This window comes from Dendrobates tinctorius, unplaced genomic scaffold (genome assembly GCF_039654945.1).
Source record: "Dendrobates tinctorius isolate UK_male_01 unplaced genomic scaffold, ASM3965494v1 ptg000016l, whole genome shotgun sequence".
NCBI classification, from domain to species: domain Eukaryota; kingdom Metazoa; phylum Chordata; class Amphibia; order Anura; family Dendrobatidae; genus Dendrobates; species Dendrobates tinctorius.
In genome coordinates this window covers 88,444,678-88,463,348 of record NW_027361684.1, presented here as the reverse complement: position 1 = coordinate 88,463,348, position 18,671 = coordinate 88,444,678, and the positions used below count along the sequence as shown (strand labels likewise).

The window sequence follows — 18,671 nt, the reverse complement described above, 5'->3', positions numbered from 1 at the left end:
CCACATATCTAGATAAGTTCCTTAGGGGGTCTAGTTTCCAAAATGGTGTCACTTGTGGGAAGTTTCCACTATTTAGGCACATCAGGGGCTCTCCAAACGTAACATGTTGTCCGATCTCAATTCCAGCCAATTCTGCGTTGAAAAAATCAAACGGTGCTCTTTCCCTTCCGAGCTCTACCGTGCACCCAAACAGAGGTTTACACCCACATATGGGGTATCAGCATACTCAGGACAAATTGAACAGCAACTTTTGGGGTCCATTTTCTCTTGCTACCCCCTTAGTAAAAAATAAATAAAATGGGGCAAAAAGGTCATTTTTGTGAAAAAAAGTAGGAATTAGTCCTACCGGTAATAGTATTTCCAGGCGTCCATCATGACAGCACCACCAGGAGGTTGTCCTTATCCTTGATAGGGACAGGAACACAGAAGAGGTTAAATAGCCCCTCCCCACCAACCCCTTCAGTGATTTTCTAAGTACCACACCAAGATTGATACTACGCAATTTTATTGAACTTCCTACCATACATGATACCTCACATATCAGATAGGAAATTCAAGGGAGGGTATATAAGGGGTGCTGTCATGATGGACGCCTGGAAATACTATTACCGGTAGGACTAATTCCTACTTTCCAGGACGTCCCTCCTGACAGCACCACCAGGAGAATTACCAAATAACTACAACTAGGGCGGGATTACAGCTTGGAGGACTTTCCCCCCAGAACGCTGTCTGAGGATTTGCCATAACATTCAACTTGTAATGTCTGCAAAAGGTATTAAATTTAGACCAGGTTGCGGCCTTGGATATCTGGTCCATAGATGCTCCCGCGCTCTGCCCATGAGGCCGAAACTGCTCTTAGAGAATGGGCCCTAAGGTTTTCTGGTGGAGTCTCTCCTGCCGACACATATGCTGCACTGATAGTTGACTTTAACCATCTAGCCAGGGTAGCCTTTGATGCCTTCTTCCCTTTGTTTTTGCCTGCCATCTGGATGAAGAGGTTAGAGTCTACTCTCCAGCCTTTTGTAACGTCCAAGTATTGGAGGACGGCTCTTTTAACGTCCAAGAGGTGGAGAGTGCGTTCCTTCTCGTTGTTGTAATTCTGGCAGAAGGATGGTAGTATAATTTCCTGGCTCCGGTGAAAGTCTAACTACTTTGGGAAGAAAGGCTGGATTTAATTTTAAGATGATGCAGTCTTCCGGGATCTTCAGATATGGATGCTCTATAGAGAGGGCCTGAATCTCCCCTATGCGTCTAGCCGTACTTATAGCCACTAAAAATAGGGCTTTAAACGTCATTGATCTCAAGGGGGCCTGTTCTAGGGGTTCATACGGGTCTTTGCGTAGCTCATTTACGACCAAGCTAAGATCCCAAGGTGGTATCGAGCTACGGATTGTAGGTCTCATCCGCTGAGTGGCTTTTATGAACCTCACTACCCATGGATGCTTGGCTAGGGGGAAGTCAAACTATGAGCTTAAGGCCTCCACCTGCACTGTGAGCGTACTAAGCTTTAGCCCTTTATCAAAGCCCGCCTGGATAAAGTCTAGGATCTGAGGGATCTCTGGACCCCGAATGACTGATACTGGCCTCACACACTGAACAGAATTTCTTCCAGCTTTTTCGGTATATAGCCGAAGTTACCGGCTTCCTACTATTCTGCATAGTAGCTATAACTGAGTTAGGGAGTCCCTTTGACTTTAGGATCTCCACCTCAGAATCCAGGCCAATAGCTGTAGAATCTCGGGTCTCTGATGAACTAAGGGACCCTGGGTTAACAGGTCGCATCTTGCTTGTAATTGTATCGGGTCTTCCTGTGCCATCCACTTTAGTAAGGAGAACCAGCTTCTCATGGGCCAGTAAGGAACAATATTACTGATGCTCTGCTTTCCTGGATCTTTCTTAGGACCCTTAGTATAAGAGGGAGTGGCGGTAAGCCGTAAGCGAGCTCCATGTTCCATTCTTGGGATAACGAGTCTACACCTATTGGGTTGTCTGACTGGTTGATAGAAAAGAACCTCTGTTTTTGATTTCTTCCTTATGGTGAATAAGTCGACCTCTGGTGTCCCCCAATGTTGGCATAACTCTGTGAAGACCTCTTCGCTTAGTGACCACTCTGACGACTGGATCTTTTCTCTGCTCAAGAAGTCGGCAACCTGATTTTTGGATCCTTTCAGATGGACTGCCATAACTGAGGCTATTGTTTGTTCTGCCCAACAAAAGATCTTGTGTGCTAGGTCCTGAAGGTGACGGTATCTCGGGCCTCCTTGATGTTCAAGGAAGGAAACTGTAGTCGAGTTGTCCGAGAATATCCTGACATTCTGACCCCTCAGTTCTTCTTGACATGCTTTTAGCAAATCCCAGACTGCCCTGAGCTCCCTGTAGTTCGAGGACCGGTCGCGTACTGATGGGCCCCATGTCCCCTGGAGGTATCGACCTTCCAAGTGAGCCCCCCAGCCTCTGAGACTGGCGTCGGTAGTGATGCTTGTGCATGGCAACAGTCTCCAAGGTCTCCCTTTCCCGAGATTGTGTGTGCCTGTCCACCAGGAAAGGGACCATTTTCCTTCCTCGGAAAGTGACATGTTCTTGTCTAGCGATGTTTCCCTAACGTCACAGCTCGCTAAGACCTCTCTCTGCAGTATTCTTGAGTGGAACTGGCTCCACTGTACACTGGAGATACATGAAGTCATGAGACCCAGGAGTCTCATGGCTTTCCTTATGGACATGTAATTGCGTCTCTGGACCCACTGAACCTCCTGAGAGATTGCCTGCTGTTTGTGTGGAGGAAGGAAGGAACATTATTCCCCTGAGTTTAGTATGACTCCAAGAAACATCTCTTTCTGGTCTTAGGCTGGACTTCTTCCAATTTATTACCCACCCTAGGCTCTCTAGGACCGATATGGTGGATGTAAGGTCCTGCTCCATTCGTTGAGGTCGTCCAAATATGGTATGCTAAGGGTAGTTCTTTCCCTTAGATGGGCCATGATTTCCGCCATGAGCTTTGTAAAGATCCAGGGTGCTGAAGCGAGTCCAAACGGCAAGCAACGGAACTGGTAATGTTGTATTCGCCCGTGCTCTTTTATGGCGAACCTGAGGAATTTTTGGTGAGATCTGTGGATGGGCACATGATAGTAGGCACTCTTTAAATCTAGGGTGCACATGGTATAGCTGCTTTTAGAGATTCCAACTTGAATCTTTTGTAGGTCACCCACCGATTTAACTTTTAGATTTATTATAGTCAGGTATTCTCCACCTGTTTTTTTTATGGAGAATAGAGTTGAGTAGTGACCCTGAAACCTCTGGGCATGGGGAACTCGGGTTATGGCCTCTGTCTATCAGGTCCCGTATGTCCTTTAATAGTCTCTGGTGGGTCACCTGAGACTGGGTTGCGCAGTATCTTCTGGGCGGTCGCTCGGTGAACTATTCTGTAACCCTCTGCGACCGTATTCCAAACCCACTGGTTCTGGGTAATATTCTTCCAGATATTTTGGAAGTAACGGAGTCACCCTCCTATCTTCCTGGCGTCATTCTCTGGTAGGTCTTGCCTTCTGCTCCTGAGGAGAACTTCTCCCTCTTCCTCCTTTCGGGTAGCTCCACCTACCGGACCTTCCCTTCTCCCCTATAATCTTGTCTGGGATGGGAACGGGTCCTCCGAAAAAAAGGCTTTCGTTTAGGCCTTTCCTCCGGAAAGCCCTTCTTGTCGGAAGCTTTCACGAGCAGCTCATCTTGTACGGGCCCAAAAACATGGAGCCCGGAGAAGGGTATGGAACAAAGTTTGTTCTTTGTGTCTCCCGACCAGGACCTCAGCCACAGCGCCCGCCTTGCTGAATTAGATAAGGCATTGTTTCTTGCGGCGAACCGGACCGATTCCGCCGAGGCGTCCGCCATGAAGTTAGCCATTCTCAGGAGAGGTAGTGATTTCAAGATCTCTTCTCTGGGGGTTCTGTCTCTAATTTGATCCTCTAGCTCCCCCACCCATAAGGTCATTGATCGTGCTACCGAGGTGGCCGCTATGTTAGCCTTCATAATGGCTGCTGATGCTTCCCAAGCTTTCTTGAGGAGGTCCTCTGATCTCTTGTCCATCGGATCCTTTAGGCCGGATGAATCCTCAAAGGGAATAGCAGTCTTCTTTGACACCCTGGCTACCGGTATGTCGATCTTCGGAACGGTCTCCCACACTTATCTCTTCTGGATCAAAGGGAAGATGGTACCTAAAGTCCTTTGGGACTATTAGTTTCTTTCCTGTTTCTTCCCACTCTAAGATCATTGCCGTTATGTGCTTATTAACTGGGAATACAGTATTTCTACGGGCTCTCAGCCCTCCGAACATCTCATCTTGGGTTGTCCGTGGTTCCGTAGAATCCTCTACTTTCATTGTACCTCGGACTGCCTGTAGGAGCGTGTCCGTATCTTCCGCAGAAAAAAGGTATCTCTTCCTTTCTTCCGGGCGCGCTGCCGAGGAACCTTCGCCGGAGTCAGGATCAGAGTAGTCTGACACCTCTCCTTCCACCGAGCTCTGTTCTAGCTCCCATCTGGGTCTCTTCGGGCGCGGGACTCTGTTGGTACCAGTGCTGCGACCGTGGACTGCACCTCCTCTCGTATTACGGACCTCATTGTCCAGGAGAGAGGACTGCTCTCGTCTTAGGAGTCCTGAAATACAGTCCTGACATAAGCTCTTTGTATGTCCTGACGGGAGCTTGGCCGAGCATAGGGGGCACTTGTTAAGCAGTCCACCTCGACCACCAGGAAAAAGCCTAGGTGCCTCCTTGACCTGAAAAATATATATTGGGAAGCGGGTCCTGTATATCTGTGTATGGAGACCTTTAAGTCTAAGAGGTAAGGTTTCTCCTTGCGGAGAGTGACATGCCAGCTGTGGCTTGTCAAGGTAAGGAGGCTTATTCGGCGTGCAATGCTCCTCTGGGAAAATATGCAAATTGCCTCTTCAGAAAGAAAGAGGACTTTTACTCTACAGCGCCACCTATTGGTAGTAGCGATCCTACAAGTCACAATCAACCCTTTAACGAGTCTTGTAATATGACTTAGGATACAAGCCAAATCAGAATCTCAATTTGCAGACACGGTGTTTCGAGCTATTGGCTCTCGTCAGTGCAAAGTATGAGATCTGATTTGGCTAGGTGAGAGGCTCTGGACTAGGGTCTAAGAGGTAAGGTTTCTCCTTGCGGAGAGTGACATGCCAGCTGTGGCTTGTCAAGGTAAGGAGGCTTATTCGCCGTGCAATGCTCCTCTGGGAAAATAATATGCAAATTGCCTCTTCAGAAAGAAAGAGGACTTTTACTCTACAGCACCACCTATTGGTATGGAGACCTTTAAGGGACCCTGGTACCCCTATACTCACATGGTCCGGGTCTAGCTCTAGGGACTGGACGTCTGGACGTCTACCACCTTCCATCTCTACTGAGTGAGTGTGCTGTCCGTCAGAGTGTCTTAAGTAGTCGCCTTACCCAGCTTCAAGACATCTGATTCGTCCTCCTTCCGAGCCCAGCTGCTGACGATGATGGCCATCTGCGAGGATCCCCCGCTTCTACCGACCCCCTGGCGCCCTCCAGGGCGCCCTGATCTCCGTGACGCTGGCCCTGTGGGGTACCCTGCTGCCCGGGCCACGTCTTGCTGGGCGCCGCCATGTTTCTTACTGGCTCCGCCCCCAGAAGTAGTCACCGGCGTGTCCCCTCGATGACGCAGAGCGCCGGAACCCGGGACCCGAGGCGCCGGCGTCCTGCAGCCAGGAGCTGCAGCGCAGAGCCCTCCAGGGGGATGCGCCTGAAGGGGAGCAGCCAGCTCCACCCCAGAGCTGAGGGACCTCCAGCGGTCTCAGCGCTGCTGCGGCAGGGATCACCGCCAGGAACCCTTTGAGAGGGCACCGCTCCCAGCAGCTCCTGCCACCGGGATCTCCCTGCTTCCAGGTACACGCACCGCTGCGCTCCTCTGCATCTAGTCCCTGATAGGGACAGGAAAAACACTGAAGGGGTTGGGGGGAGGGGCTATTTAACCTCTTCTGTGTTCCTGTCCCTATCAAGGATAAGGACAACCTCCTGGTGGTGCTGTCAGGAGGGGTGTCCTGGAAAATATGATTTTTTATTTTTACGGCTCTACGTTATAAACTTCTGTGAAGTACTTGGGGGTTCAAAGTGCTCACCACACATCTAGATAAGTTCCTTGGGGGGGGGGGGGGGTGTCTAGTTTACAAAATGGGGTTACTTGTGGGGGGTTTCTACTGTTTAGACACATCAGGGGCTCTGCAAACGTAACATGACGCCCGCAGACCATTCTATCAATTCGACATTTCAAAACATCACTACTTCCCGGAAGCTCTGTGATGTACCGCCCAGGAGGCACCCACTGCCCGGGTAGAGTGCGCTCTAATTCCCGGAGTGGCCACTCGATGTTTGACCCGGTAGGCCTCCAAAATTGCCGATCTGATCCAGCGAGCAATAGTAGTTTTGGAGGCCGGGTGACCTTTCCATGCCCCATCTGGAATGATGAAGAGAGAATCTGTCTTCCGCAAAGAAGTCGTCCTAGTTAGGTAGACCTTCATCGCCCTGACCAAGTCCAGCTTGTTCAAAGATCGCTCCCGAGGATGAGTTGGACTCGGACAAAAGGACGGGAGAACAATGTCCTCATTGAAGACCCGCATCCAGCCCCGCTTGAAGGAACGCTAGGACAGAAGGGAGCGAAAAACACATGGGCGGAATGTCATTGGTCTCGCACCAAGTGAAATAGGCTTTCCAAGTACGGTAATAAATTTTGGAAGACGATGGCTTCCTGGCTCGGATCATGGTATGAATAACTCGATCGGAAAATCCTGATCGTTTCAAAACCTCGGTCTCAACAGCCACGCCGCTAAATTGAGCGGCCGAGAATTGGGGTGGCAAATTGGACCTTGAGACAGCAGATCTGCTCTGTCTGGAAGCTTCCAGGGGGGCGTCCGCGAGAAGGTTGACGATGTCCGCGAACCAAGACCCTCTGGGCCAATTCGGGGCAATGAGGATGACTGGAATTCCTTCCGCCTTGATTTTCTTCAACAGCCTGGGAAAAAGAGGCAGGGGAGGGAACAGGCAGGGGAGCTCGAACTGCGACCAAAAAATGGCCAGAGCGTCGGCGGCCACTGGGAGAGGATCTCGAGCCCTGGATACAAACTGTGGGACTTTCCTGTTGAGGCGAGAAGCTAACAGATCTACGTCCGGGGTTCCCCAACGACGGCAAAGCTGAATAAATACCTCCGGATGTAGGGACCACTCTCCCGCCGCGAGACCCTCGCGACTGAGAAAATCGGCGGCGCAGTGGTCCACGCCGGGAATGTGCACCACGGATATTGCTGGGACTGAAACCTCTGCCCAATGAAGAATCTTGGACACTTCTGCCAGGGCTGAGACACTCCGTGTCCCCCCCCTGGCGGTTGACATATGCCACCGCTGTGGCATTGGCTGTCTGAATCCGGATAGGCAGGCCCCTGAGAAGAAGTGTCTCCCAGTGAACGAGACACAGATAAATCGCTCGTATCTCGAGGACGTTGATCGGCAGGGCTGACTCCTGAGTCGACCATCGACCCTGAACAGTGTGATTGCGGAACACTGCTCCCCAGCCGAGGAGGCTGGCATACGTTGTCACAATCTGCCAGTGAATGGGGAGGAATGACAGTCCCAGGGAGATGAGAGGAGACGTCAGCCACCAAATGAGGGACTGCTTGACCCGGTATGAAAGACGAAATGGACGGTCCAGGGAAAGAACAGACTTGTTCCACTGAGACAGGATGGCGTGTTGGAGAGGTCTGGAGTGAAATTGGGCAAAGGGAACCGCCTCTGTCGCCGCCACCATCTTTCCCAGGACTTTCATTGTTGTCTGGAGAGATGGAAGTCGTATGATCTGCAGCGATCGTACATCCCGCTGCAGGGAACAAAATCTTTTCTTGTGGTAGAAAAACCCTCGATCGACGAGTGTCGAACAATAGACCCACCCAGAAACACAAGACGTTGTGTCGGAACAAGGCAGGACTTTTTGTTGATGAGCCACCCAAAATTGGACAGGGTGTCGAGGACGATGGTGAGACTTTGGCGAGCTTGATGAAAGGATGGAGCTTTGATCAGAATGTCGAGGTGCGGAAAAAGAACAAGACCTCTGATTCTCAACAAGGCCATCAACGCCGCCATGATCTTTGTAAATACTCTGGGAGCGGTGGCGAGACCGAACGGCAGAGCAACAAACTAGTAATGTTCCTGGCGAATCGCGAAACGCAGGAATTTCTGATGGCCGGAGAATATGGAAACATGTAGATAGGCATCGTGAATGTCTATTGAACACATGAACTCCTGCGTCTCCATGGAAGTGATTACCGACCGAAGAGACTCCATTCGGAAATGACGCAGTCGGACTCTCTTGTTGAGTAACTGGAGGTCCAAGACGGGGCGAACTGTACCGCCTCTTTTCGGCACCACAAACAGGTTTGAATAAAACCCTGTGAAACGTTCTGATTCGGGAACAGGCACAATCACTCCGGAACTGAGGAGAGAGGCGATGGACGCAAAGAACCCCGGAACTAAGGCAGGGTCTTTTGGAGGTCGGGACTCGAAGAAACGATCCCAGGGACGAGAAACGAACTCTATCTTGTATCCTGAAGATACAACTTCCCTGACCCAAGCGTCCTCTACTGAGGCTAGCCAGATGTCCCTGAAGAAAAGGAGTCGACCTCCCAATTGGGAGAGACCCTCAGGAGTTCGTTGATAGTCATGCTGATATGGACTGTCCAGATCTAGACCTGGAGGGTCTGCCCTGGGAGGAGTGAGATCGCCAGGAGGGAGTGGGTCTGAAGGACACCTTCTTTCTATCCTGGCGTGCCTGCGGTCTTTGTTGGTTAGAGAAGTTCTCTGCCGTATTGAAACGGCGGAAAGCTCGAAAGGGCCGAAACTGATGCCTTAGCGGGGGTCTGCGAGGCTTGGACTGAGGGAGGAGGGAACTCATGCCTCCAGTGGCGTCCTTAATAATCTGGTCCAGCTGGGATCCAAAGAGACACGCTCCCTGAGAAGGCAGATTGGTAAGAGACTTTTTAGAAGACAAGTCCGCCTGCCAAGCCTTAAGCCAAATTGTACGTCGGATTGCCACTACGTTGCTTGACGCCTGAACAGCACAAGACGTGTCATCCAAGGAAGCAGATAATCCCCTGCATGGGAAATCCGGTTGGCCAGATGGGCCAATTGCTCCGGTTGGGCCTTATCTAGGATGCCCTTACGGAGATCCTCTGCCCAAGTGGCTATGGCCTTTGCTACCAAGAAGAGGCAAAGACTGGACATAGCGCCGCTGCGAATGCTGACTTTGCCAAGGATTCTATAATTCTATCATTATAAAAACTAAGGAAAAAGAAAAGCGCAATAGGGTCTTATCTGGGTGGAAAACGGAATAAAAACTGATGAAATCTACTCACCCTTTCCGGGAAGGATATAGGCATATAAACCAATGTCAGCTTGCTGCACACCCGAAGGTCCACTCCGTGACCACCAATATAAATCCTTATGGATAAAGTATCTATCCCAGGCTTACTGTGCGCTGCTTGACCAGGATAAAAATACTACCACATGTTAAGTTTAACCAATTCCCAACGCGTTTCAAAGTGTAAACCACTTCTTCCTCAGGGGATGACATGTAGTCTACAGACTACAAACTGCAAACGGATACAGCACGCCGAGGCGCTTCCCTCTTTGAAATCGCCTGGTCGGATTTTCTCTTTCCCTGGCAAGAATCTTGCCAAACTCAAGAGTGGGAAGCGAATACCCTGGAAGGTGTTTCTGCCCGTCTGAACGAAACCTCCTGATCTGAGGATTTCGCAGGGGAGTCAGATATTTCGAAGGTGTGGTTAATTGCCACAATGAGGTTCTGTACTGTAACCTTCATGTCCGCGTCCTGGTCAGAATCCAGCTCTAAAATCCCCTCAGAAGACATATCCGAGAACGCTTCCCCTGACTCAGGTGAGGAGGCACGGGAGGGCGACTGCTGGGAAGGACTAGGTGGAGATGAGAGGCCAGGAGAGGATTCCAGCCGGAAATCCTGCCTGGGCCTTTTGCGGCTTCTGCTAGCTGGCTCAGATGGAACATCTTGCGACCTGCTGGACCCTGCACAGGCATCCAGAGGCAACTTATCAAGAACGGCCACTAGGGACTGAGACACCCTGGTGAGGTTTGCCACAGGTTGTGAAAGAGACGAGGCCCAGCCAGGAATGGGGGGTTCGATTTCACGTGGCGCAGTAGCTAGCTCCTGGACGGCATCATGCTGAATGGGATTGCTGCAGTCCAGGCAGAGGGGAGTAGGCTGTCCTGAGGGAAGTTTGCGACTGCAAGAGGAGCATGCGAAGAACTGGACTAGGGTGCCCGCGGGGGCCGCCGGACGGCCACGTTCAGGCTTAGAATTAGACATGGTGAAGGAAGAAAAGAAAACTGCGGAAATGCCGGAAGGTTGGGGGACAGAAAGGCAGAGTAGGGTGTCAGTCTGCAGTTGCTGAACTACTCACGGTCCGGTGTCCCCAACAGAGACGTATTAGGCTCTTGTAAAAGGCAGGGGTCCAGTAGGGAGCGCTGGCATCCGCTTTGTGTCAGGCTGTAAAGATGGAAGCAGCCTGATGTAAGAAAAACGCGGTTTCAGGGGTAAGAAGGGCGGAGCTAGACGCCTGCACCAGAAGGAAAACCGCCCCCTCCCCTTACCAGCCACAAGACTAGAGAGGCGGTGGGAGGGCTTAGGCACGGGCGGGAGCGCAGCCGGCCTATGAGAATGAATGGGGGGCGTGGTCGCAACGGGCGCGAAGACCCGAACTGAAGCCAGGGACTAAAGTTGAGATGGCGGCCGCCTGTCATCACGGGGCGGCGCGGAAGAACTGCGGCACAGCCGCGTCCGTCCCTAAAGGAGACGCCGCCAGAACCCTGCGCAAGAATACCGGCGGTGGGGTGAAGCTCACTCGCACCGCAGCCGGGCCTAAAAGGAATGCGGCGACCGTCGGGAGGCACGCGAGCATCTGCGGCGCTACATTAGCGCCGCTCCCAGGCATTTTGCAGTTTCTTGCTCCGGTGCGCCAATAAAGGTACCTTCTTCATCCCACGCTGTCTGTTAATCTTTTACATATTCGCGCCTCGTCCAACCGACAGGCTCTGGTGGGCGAGTGGGTGGGAGGCGGGGGCAAGGACCATCCGTTTTCGCTGGCCGTCACCTGTGCTGAGCCTGCGGTCCGCCCGGAGGACTATGAGGATACGGGGTGACAGTACACGCCGTACTCAGCCTCTTGTGGGAGTACAGTTGTGACTGTCCACACTGTATCCCTCCAGAAACCTGAAAAGGAACGACGCACATCGAGGTAGATATGGGTCCAATGAAAGACCCGTGTCCACCTCCTACTGACACTAAACTAAACTGAGGAATTTCCTGCCGGTCGGTGGGGTGTACACTGCGGAGGAGGAGCTAACTTTTTTTTGTGCATAGTGTCAGCCTCCTAGTGGCAGCAGCATACACCCATGGTCTCTGTGTCCCCCAATGAGGCGAAAGAGAAAAATGATTTTTTATTTTCACGGCTCGGCGTTATAAACTTCTGTGAAACTCTTGGGGGTTCAAAGTGCTCACAGCACATCTAGATAAGTTCCTTGGGTGGTCTAGTTTCCAAAATGGGGTCACTTGTGGGGGTATTCCATTTTTTTAGGCACACAGGGGCTCTCCAAACACGACAGGGTGTCCGCTAACGATTGGAGCTAATTTTCCTTTCAAAAGTCAAATGGCGCTCCTTCCCTTCTGGGCCCTGCCGTGCACCCAAACAGTGGTTTATGACCACATATGAGGTATCTGTGTACTCAGGAGAAATTGCCCAACACATTTTAGGATCCATTTGCCCATGTGAAAATGAAAAAAATTGATGCTAAAAAATTTTTGTTGGAAAAATTAAAGTGTCCATTTTTTCCTTCCACATTGCTTTAGTCCCTGTGAAGCACCTGAAGGGTTAATAATCTTCTTGAATGTAGTTTTGAGTAGCTTGAGGGGTGCAGTTTTTAGAATGGTGTCACTTTTGGGTATTTTCTGCCAGAGACCCCTCAAAGTGACTCCAAATGTGAGGTGGTCCCTAAAAAAATGGTTTTGTAAATTTTGTTGTAAAAATGAGAAATCGCTGGTCAACTTTTAACCCTTATAACTTCCTGACAAAAAAAAAGTTTTGCTTCCAAAATTGTGCTGATGTAAAGTAGACATGTGGGAAATGTTATTTATTAACTATTTTGTGTCACATAACTCTCTGGTTTAGCAGAATAAAGATAAAAAATTTGAAAATGCGAAATTTGCAATATTTTCGCCAAATTTCCGTGGTTGTAAGGGCAATGCGTCGCCGACCCCCGATCGGCGATGAGCTCACTTCCAGCCCGGAGGCGCTATTTAAATGCCCGCTGTCAGCTTTGACAGCGGGATTTAACTGGTTAATAGGTGCGGGCGGTTGGCGCTTGCGCCTATTGCAGGCACATGTCAGCTGTTCATAACAGCTGACATGTCGCGGCTTTGAGGTGGGCTCACTGCCAGAGCCCACCTCAAAGCAGGGGATCCTAACCGATGACGTACTATTCAATCGGTAAGGAAGGGGTTAATGTTGGGCAGCAAAGGGAACTAATGAAAATGTGCTGAAGGTCAGCAGCCTGTAAAACTGTTGCTTCCAAGTTGGTATGGCCCCTCTTTGCTAGAGGCCTCATCCCTCTTTCCTGTTGGCCTCCTATACCACCAGGGCTGTGAAATTGGTAAGCCAAACCTCTGATTCAGACTCCTCAACTTCCATGACACCTACTCCAAGAGGGGAGGTGGGGGTAGTTTTTTTTTCCATAAACACATTGCAGCATTATTTTGTTGAAAAATCCTTTAGGACAGAGGTCAAGTAGCAACTGCATCATAAAAATTGTGTCGGCTTTCAAATGCACTGCAAGAAAGAGTGAATCAATACCGTCCTGTTTCCGGTAGCACTCTTTGTACAGCTGCATGGACATCAACAAGTGCTCAATGTACATGCACTTCCCAACAATCTAGCTGGCAAAGCTGCGACTTTCCGGATATGTCTGCTTCACTCTGCTGGATCCTACCCTTTGAAACAATTACTACAATCATGGCAAGTCTATACAATGTTTTACATATTAAACGTTCTATAGATCAGAAAGATCATCGTGCATTAATCTTTACAGTAATATATGTGCAGGCAAGTCACCAAATTAAAAGTAAAAATTAACCTTAAAATTCAGACAAAAAGGATTAAAAAAAAAAAAAAACTAGAGCAACAGATCACAAGAAATAAGAAAACAGATAGAAAACCCCATGGATGGAACCCTGTAATATGTACTTTTGCCACTTGAGGGCAGCCTAAAATCATGAGTGCATCACTAATACTGATACTAATACTGAAGGACACATATGTAGACATATCAAGAGGTCAAAGGAAAGCTAACCAGAATAAGTCAACCAGGAAGGAGCTGCCATGTGTTTCCCTGGGAACGCATTGGCGCTTTCCTCAGTAGTTAATGTTAATTTTAAAACCTTACCGAAGTGACAAACAAGTTTGTCACACGCATGGTACTAGGAGAAATCTCAGGAGCAAAGCAATGTGTTGCCATGGGGCCTGCTACCATGTCAGTAGGTCAGTGAAGCTCAGCCTCAGATTGGGCTTCATAGGAAATGATGATTTTACCTATATTACAGTGTAAATAAAAAACGAATCTGAACTGAAAAAGTAACTTTACTTTCTCAGCTCAGATTCGTTTTTTATTCATTTCATTGTGCATTCAGTGCATATATGGGTGTGACCGCCCTCTTTCTGAGCTGGGAAATCCATCCTGTCTCGCCTAAGCTTTTACCAGTGGTTCAGCCGCTCGATCCTTGTTCACATTCACGTCACTTAGCAAGTGAAAAGGTTTTAAATACTAGAGTAGGGACTGTTCCACAAGGATTGCCGGGACGTGGCGGGATGGCTTGTATATTATTTTGATCAAAATTATGTTTACTAAATACCCTTATTATTATTACCTTTATTCATTATTTGCAGTTTATTTTTTACTTTTTAGTTCAGGATATTTGTGTTTTTTGCTTTTTGTTTTCTCTATATTACAGTGTACATGCCAGCAAGTACATCATCTGTTATTGGGGAAAACTTTTGGGATGTTGCAGTCAGACCAAAGTTACCCAAGAGAACGTGGCATTCAATATCTTATTACTAAGTGGCTTACGTGACAAGTAATCAGACCTTGCAATGGTCTGAAAAAGCTGCACACAAGATTACAGGAGCAAAGTACAACAAATAATACCTTAATAAGATTAGCGCCCCCTTTCTCGCAGCCAATGTGATACTTCTTTTCAGGCGTTTGGAAAGCTAGTAATTCTTTTGTTACTCCAAGATGACCCTCCAGAATAGTTTCCTCAATGCCAGTCTCACCTGTTCTCTTCACATCATCCTAAGAAAATAATCAGAAATGCTGACATTTTACATCAAATAAAAAAACTAACCAACACCAATTTGGACATAAATCCCTGAATTTTTAACCCCTTTCCGACATCAGGAGTAATTGTATGCTGGCGTCAGACTCCGGCGGTGAGCCAAATCTTTCCCGGGACATGTCAGCTGTTTTGAACAGCTGACATTGGCCAGAACAGCCATAGGTGGAATAGCGATCCACCTGCAGCTATTAAACCATTAAATGCCGCTGTCAAATGCTGACAGCGGCATTTAACTAGCACTTCCGGCCATCAGGCCAGAAATCCACCCACTGGTGCCCCCCCCCCACCCCCGTCACGTGACCGCGGGTCAAAGGTCCGTTGGCATGACAACTAGAGGTCTCCTGGAGACATATATGGTCATCACTGCCAGCTTGCTTTGAGCACCACCCGGTGGTCAGCACTCATAGCAAGAGTAATTCTACTGATCATCGCCTCTATGTTGCAGAGGCAATCGGATTGTGGCAGCTTCTAGTCTCCCATGGAGATTATTGAAGTGTGCCAGAAGTAAAAAGTCAGAATCACTCACCCAATAAATAAATTAAAAAAAAAAGGATTAACCCGATCGCTAAACGGCGTAGCGAGGGGAAAAAAAAAAAAAAAAAAAAAAGGCAAAACACCAGAATTACTTTTTTAAGGTCGCCGCGACATTGCATTAAAATACAACGGATGATCAAAAGTTCGTATCTGCATCAAAATGGTATCATTAAAATCGCCAGATCGGCGCGCAAAAAATATAACCAGAGATCACGAAAAATGGGAGACACTACCAGTATCGGAAAATGGCACTATTTTCTTTTTTTCTGTAACAAAGTTTGGAATTTTTTTTCACAACTTAGATTCAAAAGAACCTATGCATGTTTGGCATCAATGAACTCGTAATGACCTGGAGAATCTTAACAGCAGGTCAGTTTTAGCATTTAGTGAACCTAGTAAAAAAAAAAAAAGCCAGTAAAAAAAGCCAAAGTGTGGAACTTCACTTTAATTTTTTCCCCGTTTTCTAGTACATGACATGGTAAAGTAATGGTGTCATTCAAAAGTACAACTCATCCCACTAAAAACAAGCCCTCACATGGCCATACGGACGGAAAAATAAAAAAAGTGTTCTGGTTCTGAGAAGGGGCGCAAAAAACGAAAACGCAAAAGCAGAGATACCTCCAGTCATGAAGTGGTTAAGGAATTTAAAAAAAATAATGAATACACCGTACCCGTATCCTTTTAAGCCAATCAATTTCATTGTTTAGGAGAACTTCTGCATTGGGGATGTTAATGTTGCTGTTGTAAGCATAATTTAGAAGGTGCCTCAGAAGGGTGAAGTAATCCCCAGAGTGTTTGGCTCGTTCTCTCGCTGTACTCTGTAAATGAAACATAATGGATTACTCTTTTCAAAGATTTTAAAACTAAATGCAATTTAATAATCGGTCACCTGGTATTTTCTTCCATAATAAAAGGGAACCCATCATGTGCCCAAAAACTTTACCTGCAGATTAATATCGTTCTAAAAGCTGCCCAGCCGCTGCACTGAAAGCCTGGCTACTGGGAGAAAATTAACTTTATTCCTCTTTCCAGGCTCCAGCTTTCAGTCATAGAGGTGTGCTGGCATGACTTCACTCACCGCTCAGCATACAGCTATAAGCACGCTCCAGCACATTGATAACCATGCTCTGTGCAGTGTATGAGGTGGTCTGTGTGCAGGGCATGCGAACAGCTATATACTGAGCAGTGAGTGAAGTCATGCCAGCATAACTGGGTTAATTTTCTTACAATAGCTGTACAGCAGCCAGGCAGCTTTATAATGATATTTACATGCAGAATAATCCCACATCTGCAGGCTAATAGCATTTGCGGACTTGACAGTTTCCCTTTAAAGGGGCTGCAGATAACTGCCCTTGACAACATTTTGTTTCACAGTTAGATACTGAGGTGGTGGCAGAAGTAGAAGCAGAGAGTGCCTACACTGCACTCCTCTCCCACAGGCTGTATTACATTGGATTCAAGACATCTTCAGAGGGCAGAGATGCAGTATTAACTGCAGAAATGCCCCCTGATGACATTCTGATCTAGGAGGAGCAGTAGACTGCAGAGGAGCAATGGCAGCCCCAGCCCCCTGTGATGTCCTCTTTGATGGATAAGAAGTGTGGAGAATTTTATAAAGAAGCCAATTACAAAAGGGATTAGGGTGCAAACAGATATTTAGGAAAAACATTTTAGGTACTGGACCGCCCCTTTAACAACCTCTAAAAATGTGGCTTCAAGGGAGTGTTCCATATCCACAGGATGCAGCATAAAAGGTCTTAGGCCTGTTTCACACTTCCGTTTTTGTGTCCGCCAAACGGATCCGTTTCCGTTTTTTTGACGGAAACTGATGCAAACGGATCCGTTTTTTAAAAAACGGATCCGTTTTTTTGACGGATCCGCGGTAACCGTAATGGAAGTCTGTGGGACAAAAAAAACGGATCCTGCAAAAAATGGCGGATCCGTTTTTTTACGGAAAACAACGGATTTTGACGGATTTGAAAAAACGGAAGTGTGAAACAGGCCTTAGAGATGCAGGTGCCACCTGTGTGAAGAATATGGTCCCCTAAACCCACCTTGTGCTGCAACTTTCTCCACTCTTATCTACCAAAATTATATTAAAGAGCAAGTGAATACAGCGCAGATTAGCAGCCATATCTCCATGTATTTCCCACCTGAATGAAAGGAAAACTTGCTCCAAATAGTTTGGAGCCATAAATGTCTTCATGGATGAACAGCATAGCAAAACAGCATGAAACTGAAACAACTCGATACTCAGCCTCTGTTAATCTAAACAAATGCTTTTTATCTTCAAAAAAGAAAAAAAAAGCAGAGAATAAGTGCTGCCCCTCCAAACACTGTCCAGTATCATTATAGATCAAACTGCAGCACCCAATATACAAGGTCCACAGAAAAAAAATGGGCAAAGTCATTAACAGAGCATATATACAAGCACTGCAGCACAGACGTTTGGCGTTTGCCCACTTCTAAGAACGTTTTTCAACTCATGTAATTACATAAAAAAGCATTTAACACGCGTAACATTTGTTATCTTGTACGGATCCACATTTTAATTGACAGCTGCATTCAATATTCTGCTGGATGTCATTGCAACCCAGATCAAGCTCATGGACCGAAGGTTCTTTGCTATACTAAGCTTGTAGTTGGGCAACGTTTAAACTAAAGTTTAAACAAATTATTGTCAAGATCATGAAACAATCTTACACATATGAAAAATGGCTTACCCCCAGTACTGTAAAGAGCAGAGTGATGAAGAAAATGAGGGGTCTGTGCCCCATGCAGCACCTGGTGGCCATAAGAAAGAACTGCTCCTGTGCCATTTGTCTCACAAGTCTGCAAAACAGAATATACACTTTCTAAATAAGTTTACAGATCGGTAAAAAAAGTGTTTGCTTTTTTATAAACATTCTACAGTAAGACAGATTATTGCTCTTCTGTATAACAATGCTGTTCAGAGCCTTCCAACACCAATAATTGTCAAAACATTCTAAGACTGAGTCCTGTGTTCAGTGCTGTAGCATACAACGTGCCATTATTTTCTGCGCTTTGCATGTATTTCCTATGTGCCCACGTATGCAGAAAATTTCTGCATGAAAACCTGACTCCTTCCCAGAAAACACACATTTTTTGGGGCAAAAACGTCGTTTTTGATTTGTTTTTTCCGCGCGTCCCCAGACACATAGAAAATAGCTAAAAACGCAAAAAACGCAGACTTTTCCGCAAAATTAATGAGCATGCTGCGTTTACCACGAAGCGTTTTTTCGCGGAAAAACCGCATCCATAAGCACAAAAGGTGCAAAATGCATTAAAATGGATGGAATGCTTCTTTTAAGCGATTTTAGCGTTTTTTTTGCCAGTAAAAACACTTAAACGCGAAAAAACCGTTGATGTGGGCACACAGCCTTAAAGTTCATATCTCATTTCTCGTAGAAGGTAAATAAACGTGCAAAGGAAACAAGGCCATTTCTGTTGTAGCCACGACTGAACTGGAAAGCATTCTTCAAAATGGTCATACAGATGTGCAACCACAAGGGACCAAAACTGAGTAAGGCCTGTTTCACACTTCCGTTTTTGTGTCCGCCAAACGGATCCGTTTCTGTTTTTTTGACGGAAACTGATGCAAACGGATCCGTTTTTTTAAAAACGGA

At 47.5% G+C, this 18,671-nt stretch overlaps 1 protein-coding gene across 5 annotated transcripts in view; it reads right to left on the bottom strand.

Moving 5' to 3' along the window:
- Positions 1–18,671, bottom strand: part of USP9X (ubiquitin specific peptidase 9 X-linked) — a 255,269-nt gene that overhangs the window by 83,642 nt on the left and 152,956 nt on the right. For all 5 annotated transcript variants that reach the window (XM_073566031.1, XM_073566034.1, XM_073566033.1 and 2 more), the window contains exons 27-29: positions 17,748–17,856; positions 15,696–15,842; positions 14,301–14,447 (exon numbers count right to left, since the gene is read on the bottom strand). In XM_073566031.1, coding sequence (XP_073422132.1) covers positions 14,301–14,447; positions 15,696–15,842; positions 17,748–17,856 — 403 coding nt within the window. The remainder of the gene's footprint in view (positions 1–14,300; positions 14,448–15,695; positions 15,843–17,747; positions 17,857–18,671) is intronic.